The 9944-nt window shown below is 43.4% G+C and overlaps 1 protein-coding gene across 2 annotated transcripts; it reads left to right on the top strand.

Moving 5' to 3' along the window:
• FEM1C (fem-1 homolog C) lies at window positions 1–9287 on the top strand. Of its 2 annotated transcripts, none has more exons than XM_066615215.1 (3): window positions 1–267; window positions 1342–2039; window positions 7716–9287. In XM_066615215.1, the coding sequence occupies exons 2-3, from the start codon at window positions 1496–1498 to the stop codon at window positions 9023–9025; spliced, it is 1854 nt and encodes a 617-aa protein (XP_066471312.1). In that variant the 5' UTR covers window positions 1–267; window positions 1342–1495; the 3' UTR covers window positions 9026–9287. The 2 variants fall into 2 exon arrangements, with proteins under 2 accessions (XP_066471312.1, XP_066471313.1); XM_066615216.1 differs by lacking the exon at window positions 1–267 and adding an exon at window positions 786–821.
• The last annotated feature ends 657 nt before the right edge of the window (window positions 9288–9944 follow it).

Genomic DNA, 9944 nt, shown 5'->3' with positions numbered 1-9944 from the left:
TGCGGGAGCGCCTGTCATGGAGGCGCAGCGCTGGGAACGGGGCGCAGCGGGACTGTGAGCGGCGGCGGCGCGGAGCGGAGCGGAGAGGAAGCCGAGGGGGCCTCCGGGAAGGCGGCCGTCTCTCCACCGGGTCTGCCTGCGAGACGACTCCTTCCCCGCCCTTCGCCTCCCTCTCAGGCGTCGCCGAGTCCTGCCTGCTGCCGGCGCGGCGAAGCGGTCGGGGCTGCGGTGGGAGCCGCTGCGGAGTGAGGACCGTGCAGGGCTCAGGTGAGGGGCGGACGGACGAGGAGTCTCCCCCTGCCTGCCTGCCTGCCTGGCCGACCTCGGAGCCTCCCCGGCTTCCCGCCCGAAGCCCGGCTGGATGTTTTGGCCCGAGGAGGCTTCCCAGGGGAGAAGTCAGGACAAAGGGGGCGGAGAGGCGAAGGGCGCTCTGGGTGGCTCCGTGCCCGCGGCAGCCGTGCAGACCCGGGGAGGAACCGTGCGGCTGCCTGAGCCCTGGGGGTGCCTGTGTCCGGGCTGCGGGGGCGCACTCGCGCCTTCAGAGGCGCTGCGGAGAAGGGGGGAGAGCAAGCCCTTCGGACCCCCAGCCTGGGCATGCCTGCTCAGAAGTAAGACCCATTGCAGCCAATGGCGCTTACTCCCAGGAAAGTGTGGGTAGGGTGGCAGCCTTAGAGCCCAATCCTGTGCCTGTCTGCTCAGAAGTAAGGCTGCCATCCTATCCACACTTTCCTGGGAGTAAGCTCTGAGGGGACTTACTTCTGAGTAGACAAGCATAGGATTGGGCTCTCGGTCACATTAGAGTCAGTGGGGCTTACTCCCAGGTAAGTGTGGATAGGATTGTAGTCTTAGGCGCCCTCCCGGCTGAGGGCACTTTTCTTGCTTCCCCCTTTTGAGTTTGATCACAGATTCATGGTGGTCTGTATTACGGGCACCGATTCATGTCCCAGTCATTGCCCTGACTTCAGTAATACTTCATTAGTTTTGTAGACACCCAGTGGTGACCATCCAGGGTCCATCTAGCTTGTCTGAAAGGACTGAACCTTAGATGGACTCTACTGACTGCTCCTGGTGTGATCTAGCTTGTCCCAAAGGGCTGCTGTGGACATGGCTGCACCTTGAACCCAGGAGACCACTCCGTTTCCACTTGGTGACTTCAAAAGCCAACGTGTGCTTTGTGGAAAATGTTTGGACCCCTCAGTGTTTTCCTTCCTGGAAAGCAGATGGCCACACAGTGCAGGAATGGTCTAACTAAGCAAATACATCCATATTGCTCTTGGAGTGTGTTTGTTTAGAACAGAAAGAAAAAGCCCTTAAACTTTTTATTCTCTTTTTCTCTTCCAGGTTCTGAGCACAGCATTCACTTTGAAAGATCACGTGTGAACTCTTCATGCTGTGCACAGTGGTAACGCATATCTGCCTGGGACAGCGTGTGAGTGCTGTCTCTTCAACTCTGTGATTCTGAAGGTTGAGTCAGATTAAGAGAGGAAGATACTAAATGGATCTTAAGACAGCCGTGTTCAATGCAGCTCGTGATGGCAAGCTGCGGCTCCTCACCAAGTTGCTGGCAAACAAGACTAAAGAAGAGGTGGCTTTGCTGATGTCTGATAAAACAAATGGTGCCACACCCCTTCTTATGGCAGCACGGTATGGGCACCTTGACATGGTGGAATATCTGCTGGAACAGTGCAGTGCTTCCATAGAAGTGGGTGGCTCTGTGAATTTTGATGGTGAGACTATTGAGGGTGCTCCACCATTATGGGCGGCATCAGCTGCTGGTCATTTGAAGGTGGTCCAGTCTCTATTAAATCACGGAGCATCTGTCAACAATACAACTTTGACAAACTCAACTCCTCTTAGAGCTGCCTGTTTTGATGGCCACCTGGAAATCGTAAAGTATCTCGTGGAGCACAAAGCGGATTTGGAAGTATCAAACCGTCATGGGCATACGTGCCTTATGATATCTTGTTACAAGGGGCACAGAGAAATTGCTCAGTATTTGTTGGAGAAGGGGGCTGACGTAAATAGAAAAAGTGTCAAAGGTGAGTTCAGTATCAGTTTTCAGTGGAGTCCATTTTAAAAAGTTCTATTCCGAATGTTCATTTGATCTGACCACTCAAAGGTTCAGAGTCCAAGAAGAGTAAACCTAATAGTAGCCTTGCTATCTATGCCGTTTTTTGTCAGTGAGTTCTTCCAGCATTTCTTTACGCTTGCTACTTAACAAGTCAAGGCCCAGTACTACCCAACTTTCCATCACTGATACAGTCCCAATGCAGTTCCTGAGATAAGAGAACAAGGCCTCTATGACTACCTGCCCCCACTGCAGAATGCAGCACACGCCCGGTTGGCATGGCTGCCTTTGGGCTGAAAAGTTGGATAGGATTGGGCTCTTAATTTATAAAAGTCAAATTTCCTATATATGTGTGTTCTCATAGTACAAACTACAAATGCCATTTTTTAAAAATTGCATTGTGTGGAAACTAAAATTTTTGGTCATGAAGGAAGGAGTTCATTAGTGATGCCTAAGATAGGAAATATTGCAAATGGAAAGGAGGGTGCTTAGCATTTTGTGCAAACCATTGCTTGTTACTGAACTGACATTTTTGGTCTACTAGTTGCAATAAGAACATATTCAACACTTGTCTATCCTTGTGATCAGATTTTTAAAAAATTATAAGGGGACAGTGGCACTGTGAATTAGGACATATGCCTCTTTGTTCTTATGGTGTTGACACTATTGTTCAACAAAATGTTGTGTGGTTTATACTGTGAATGTCCTTTTGTTTTTGTTGTGGGTATGCTATTGCTTTTTAATTGTAGTGTAGCTTTCTCTGGTAAAGTCAGATGCATCTGATACCCCCCCCTCCTGAAGTCTGAAAAAATCGGGTATAATAGCACAGATTTAAACATGTGTTTATTGAGACTAATGGATTTTAAAAGTACTTGGCTTTGGCTGGATCTTGCTCATAGTGTACTAAATATATTGGTTGATGTATATTGTTTGTATATTAGAAGTGTGAACATGAGTGAAAAGCATGCTTGTTGTGAAGACGCTGAGCTGTGAATTGGGAAATCCCTTGTTTGGCATCTGTCATGAACTCATTAGCTGGCCTGTTGGTTACTCATATGCAGTACAAGAAAGGCAATGGTAATAACTAACCTACCTTACAGGTTGATTATAAATAAGACCCAAAGATTATGTTAATTTAATTAATGTTAATTGCTTTGAGCACTCTGAAGCAGTATATAAGTATGAGGCATTGTTGTTATTGACCAGCTTACTCTGATTCTTAGTCTGTGAACTTCTGGTGTTTTCTGTCTTAGCTCTGTTGCTGAATGACTCATAATTTAAACACAAGTTCTGCCCTTAGAGCAATGTGAAAGGAATGCTATTTTTATAACCAGAAGAAGCATAGTGTTGTCACTGACACTAGGCTACAAAACCTATCCACTGCCTATTAAGTTATGTTACATTTTTAGCACCATTTTAGTAAGTTCTTTTTAGTTATCATATCATGGTCAAGGGCTTTAGTGAGGTGCCTTTGTAACTGAAGCTATACAAGTGGAGATTCATGGAAATCGTTAAGGGTGTCCCCTCCCAGACTGTGGTGAATATGGGAGGGAGAGACTTTGGGAGTGGTTCACCCTTGACTGAACTTTTTCTTGCTGGGAAAGTTGTGGCTTAAGCAACCAAGTACATCAGCAGTTGTTAGCTTGTCAATTCTTCCCATTACCAGCTTTTTAATCAACTTTACATAGGATTGATACTTTCAGTTCCAAAAATTATCATTTTATTAAAATTTATTAATAGAAACAATTTATTCCCTTCTTCACTCACATCACTATATTCAGTGACTAAACTGGGGTATTTTGCAGGGCAGGAGAACTTGTTCAAGATAATTAAAGGCCAAAACTGACCCTGGAGCTAGGAACTATGTAGGAGCTTGCTAAGTGCTTCAGTACAGTATTTATGTGAATTGGATGGAGGTATCCTATCTGCTCACAATTTCATCATTAAAAACCTTGTCTTGTGTGAAAAAGATTACATCTTCAAAATTGTAACAAGGCATATTAGGTTAGTTATTTAAATCGTTTTGTTTTCAAGCCTATATAAATGTGTATTTATGGAGAATGACCTGCCTGTTATAAGTTTCTTGTATCTTAACCCATTTCTACCCAGCCCACAGACGTACACATTTGATCTCTGTTGTGTATATGCAACGTTGGGCAGAAATGGCTTAAGAACACAGCAAAAGCTGGGCTGGGTTAGACCAAAGGCCCATTTAGTGCAGCATCCTGTGTCCCACAGTGGCCATCCAGATGACTCTGGGAAGCCCACATGCAGGAGATGGAAGGAAATACCTCTCTCTCCCACCATTGCTCCCAAGCAAATGGTATTCACAGGTGTATTTCTTCTGAATCTGGAGGGGTAGCCATCATAACTGGCAGCTATTGGTCCTCCATGAATTTGTCTAATACCCTCTTAAAGCCATGTAAGGTAGTGGCCATCATAAATTTATAAAGTGTGATGCAAAGAAATTCATCCTTGTGTCTGTCATAAATCTCCTCCAAATTGGTTTGTTGAATAACCTCAAGTTCAGTTGTTACAAGAGAGAGAGAGAAGTTTCTTTCTTCTTTTTCCATGCCATGCGTAGTTTTATAAGTTTCAGTCATATCCCTCTTAATCACCTTTTCTCTAGATTGGAGTTAAAAAACTCAAATGATACAGCCTTTTCTCATTAGGAAGATGCTCCAGTCCTTAATGGATTTTGGTTACCTTTTTCTGCACCTTTTCCAGCTCTACAATATTCTTTTTGAGATGTGGTGACCAGAACTGTGCACTATTTTAAATGGGCCTCACTATAGATTTATGTTTGATTGTTATAAAGTTAGCTGGGTTTTTTTAATCCCTTTCCTAATGATTTCTAGCATAGAGTTTGCCTTTCTCGCAGCTACTATATACTGAATTGACTTTTCATGGCACTGTCTACCATGATCCCAAGACCTCTGGTTCGTTGCTGCTGATTCAGATTCCATCATTGTTTCCTGATGATTGTCTTTACGTTTTTTATGAGTTCAGCGAAGCACTCTGATTTCTAAAGGTACAGTTGTAGTAGCTTCAGATTTAGAGAAACAACTATTTTTTCATTATCTTTCTATATTAAGGAATAGCTGCAACCTGTAGATGTCAGATAAATCTGCCTGAGGTGATTAATTTTGCTGATTCATTATTCAATTAAAGTTCCAGGGAACCCTTCTTGCAGAATTGCTTGTCAGTATTTCCATGGAACCTGTTGGTTCAGTTGTTTGGGATTGTATGATCTGAGGATGTGGACAGGATCCTTTGGAGCATGATGCTTTCCACTTGCCCAGCTTGGGCTTTTACATCTGCTCAGGAGGAACTGGCCAAGTAGACAGGCGGGTTGTTAATCCATCTTTGATGGTTCGGGTGCTACTAATTGCTTTAAAACAGACTGTGATTCATTCCCTGAAGAAACCCTCCCTGGATTACACTGTTTTGGAGAGCTGTGGCAAGTTTATAACCTCCCATTTCTGGGCAAGGTGATTGAGTGGTGCTGTCTCAGTTCCAAGGTGTCTTGGATGAAACAGATGATCTAGATCCCTTTCAGTCTGGTTTCAGGCCTGGCTTTGAGACAGAAACAGCTTAGTTCAACCTGGTGGATGATCTCTGCCAGGCCTGGATAGGGGAGTGTGTCCCACTGCTCCTACTGAAGCTCTCTGGTTTTTGTCACAATCTGTCATGGTGTCTTTCTGGGTTGGTTGGACAGTTTGTGTCCTGGGCACTGTTCTGCAGTGGTTTTGGTTCTTCCTGGCTTATGGGCCTCAGAAGGCGTTCAAGTATTCTTTTGTTGAAAGCCTTATCAGCAGTTTGAATGCTTGTAAGAATCCTGAGATACTGCAGATCAGGCAAAGAGGGTGAGATGAAACACAGGCATGAGTTGTTGTTTTTTGCCATGTATTTCAAAATAGTTTCATTGCAAAATGTTCTAGAAAGTTGTGACAGTTAAATTGCTTTCTTTCTTAAGAAAGGTACTTGGAATAATAGCAGAGCAACACTAGATTGTCTCGCTATTTATTTGTTACTTGAGAAGGCACCCACGAGATGACCTGTATGTGAGTAAGGACTCTAAGCCTGCTGTTTCAATTGGCATGCTAATATGTCTACACATGAGTAAACAGCCTGTCAAGCAGCAAATAGAGTACCTGCCCTGAAAAAGAATATACAGGCATGCCCCGGTACCTGTGTGGGTTCTGTTTCAGAACCCCTCCCTGTGGTTAAGTGAAACCATGGATAAGAGGGATGCCCCCACCCTCCAAAGGCGAGGGGAGCTGGGCTCCCCTCATCTCCAGAGGTCTTCTGAGGTCCACAGAGGCAGCTGGCAGCTTTCTGCAGGCCTCAGAGTGGCTGAAATCGCTGAAAAAAATGCCACTTCTGGTTTTCAGAGGGAAATAGGAAGTGAAGTTTTTAATGCCTTATAAGGCATTGGGAAGCCCTGGAAGGACTTCAGAAAACCCTCTAGAGGCAAGGAGGCCCTGTGGACCCAGAGATATATGAAACCATGGATACAGGATCCATGGGTTCATGGGGGGGGGGGCCCTGTACCTGCTATTAAGCTACCTTGATGATTTCATTTATTAGGCAATTAAATTTGTACTTCTACTTGCCATTCCAATTGTCTAATTATAAGCAGATGTATTTGTGGGGAAGATCCCCAGTTGTTTTTTTTTAAATGGCAAGCTGGAGCACCTATCCATAAGCAGATCCACTTGCAGAGATGCAGCTTGGGCTGTTGTGTACGTGATTGTGGCAAGATAACTTTTCCATTGGAGGATCTGCTTGCAAAGGGTCTGTCAGGTGACACAGCAAAGAAAGGTGCTTACTTTCAGGTATTATAATTTTGTGGTAATTGGGCTGTTTTTGGTTTGTGGCTACTTCAGACTGACAAAGGGAACTATGGATATGTGATCACATAGCACAACCTTTGGCCTCTTCACTGTTTACATAAAACTTATTAGAGGAGGGTGTGCTGGTTTTTCTTTCTACCGTGTCTTTGGAGAGAGAGTGGTTACTATGTGAAACAGCGCTCTGAGATCTTAAATCTCTGAGATTTAATGAATGTCATCTTAGAGAGACTTGGGTGCTGGCTGAAAGTTATGCTTAAACAGACTGGACAGAGACAGTTGCTGAATACATGCGCTGCTATTTTGGCATGCTAAAACCTAGCTGCCACTGTGCTGTAAAGCCCCTAATCTGCCTACTTTCTGAAGAAAAAACTACATTACATACTATTGCTTTTAAAATAATTGAGCAGTATGCAGGTGAAGTATGAACAATGCTTATAGCTATTCAAGGTATGAATAATCCTCTTGAATAACCCTTGCAGAACTACTGTGCATTTGGAGTTGGTAACTACACAAAGCTGCATATTCAAGTCTAATTATTTCTCTTAAATGCAAATATGAAGATTATCCAAGTGACTAATAAAATTTTTGCCCTTTTGGCACATAAATGGCATAGTTGAGTATTTTTCCATTTGCATACCTGCTTTTGTGTGAATTTATCACCCTAATTTTAACAACTAGCATTTTAGATAATTGAACTGAGGTTCAAATAAGAACCTTTCCTTTAATAGATGTAATTTTGCTCAAAAAATGCATCATAGCATGCATGATCATTGCTTTCTTTCTTTCCACAGGAAACACGGCCTTGCATGATTGTGCAGAATCTGGTAGCTTGGAAATCATGAAGATGCTTCTCAAATATTGTGCGAAGATGGAAAAAGATGGCTATGGTATGACTCCACTTCTCTCAGCTAGCGTTACAGGCCACACCAACATTGTTGACTTTTTGACCCAACATGCTGAAACAAGCAAAGCCGAACGCATCAATGCATTGGAACTCCTAGGTGCCACATTTGTGGACAAAAAGAGAGATTTGCTTGGTGCTTTGAAATACTGGAAAAGAGCTATGGATATGAGGTACAGTGATAGGACTAATATCCTCAGCAAACCTGTGCCACAAACGTTAATAATGGCTTATGATTATGCCAAGGAGGTGAACAGTGCTAAAGAGCTAGAAAACCTTATTGCAGACCCTGATGAGATGAGAATGCAGGCGTTGTTAATTAGAGAACGTATTCTTGGCCCTTCTCACCCTGATACATCGTACTACATTCGGTATAGAGGAGCTGTCTATGCAGACTCTGGAAACTTTAAACGATGCATCAACCTGTGGAAGTATGCTTTGGACATGCAGCAGAGCAATTTGGACCCATTGAGCCCTATGACTGCCAGCAGTCTCCTATCGTTTGCAGAACTCTTTTCCTTCATGCTGCAGGACAGGGCAAAAGGCCTGCTGGGCACAACAGTCACATTTGATGATCTAATGGGTATACTGTGCAAAAGTGTCCTCGAAATAGAGCGTGCCATCAAACAAACTCAGTGTCCACCTGACCAAATACAGCTCAACAAAGCCCTTTCCATTATTTTACATTTAATTTGCTTGCTGGAGAAAGTTCCTTGTAGTGCTGAACAAGATCATTTTAAGAAACAGACTATATATCAATTTCTTAAGCTACATCCGAGAGGAAAGAATAACTTTAGCCCACTTCACCTTGCGGTTGATAAGAACACCACGTGTGTGGGTCGCTACCCAGTTTGCAAATTTCCCTCTTTGCAAGTCACTGCGATACTAGTGGAATGTGGTGCTGACGTAAATGCTAGAGACTCTGATGACAACAGCCCTTTGCACATATCTGCACTGAACAACCACCCTGACATCATGAATCTTCTCATCAAGTCAGGTTCACATTTTGATGCCACAAACTTACATAAACAAACTGCTATTGACTTGCTGGATGAGAAGGAAATGGCAAAGAACTTGATCCAACCCATCAACCATACTACACTGAAGTGTCTTGCAGCCCGTGTCATTGTGAATCATTGCATAGGTTACCAAGGGCACATCCCAGAAAAACTTGAGAACTTTGTTTTGCTCCATAGATGATAGTCTGATATAGGCCCTTGATACTGTGCGAGCATGAGTTAGTGACATTAATTGTTGCTTTCTCAAACACTGTTGTGTTATGCCAGCGATCCACCATCATTTGTTCAGCTTGGCCCATCCTGCTCATTGGCTAAGGCATTATTAGAATCGGATCTGCGGAATTGGTTACCCAGTATTTAAAACAAACGTACCATATAATATATTTTGTGGATTATTTAGAAATGTAATGCTATATTTGGACTCACTAAAATTGTCTGCCAAAGGCTTGTCGATTCTGGTTTAGTTTGCCTGTTGGTTGTTTGGGACTGAGTTCAATAATTTTCGTGGTGTTGTCTTACTCTTACTGGTGTGTGGATTTTATATAGTTGGGAAGTCATTTTTTTGTTCTTGCTTGAGCATTTCTATTCTTTTTTTTGTTTTCTGATGGGTTCACTGCTGAACTGTAGTATGGACTTTTTTGCAATTACCATAAGTGCTTTATCCCCTCTATGCACTGGCTTGAACATGACTGTTTGTGTGTTGGCATATTTCTATGCAGCAGTTGGCCGTTTTCAGCCCTGACACTGTTTTCTTGCAGTTTGTTAGAGCTTTCTTTGAGAATCCACCCTTTACAACATGACAGTTCTTGAAGGTATCGGTCAGCTGTCCAAACTCTCATTTGACTTTCACCCCTAGCTATTTCTGCGGTTGCTTTCTATTTATTTCTCTAAAGCTGCGTGCTGAATTTGGGAGTAAAATGTGTTCTTGTTGGCAAACCCACTTTTAAATTAAGTCTGAAAGTCATTCTATTATGTCTTGCTGCAAGGGGAGGAGGGTGATGAACTGCTGCCTTCTCCTCTGCACTAGTGTCTTGCTTGGGCTGATTGTGTGACTCGGCATAGAGAGTTTCTTCAAATTTAACCTGAAACTTAATCATACA

Source organism: Tiliqua scincoides, chromosome 2, assembly GCF_035046505.1.
Source record: "Tiliqua scincoides isolate rTilSci1 chromosome 2, rTilSci1.hap2, whole genome shotgun sequence".
Taxonomy (NCBI): domain Eukaryota; kingdom Metazoa; phylum Chordata; class Lepidosauria; order Squamata; family Scincidae; genus Tiliqua; species Tiliqua scincoides.
Note: the sequence above shows the minus strand (reverse complement) of the source record. Positions and strands in the feature narration are given on the sequence as shown.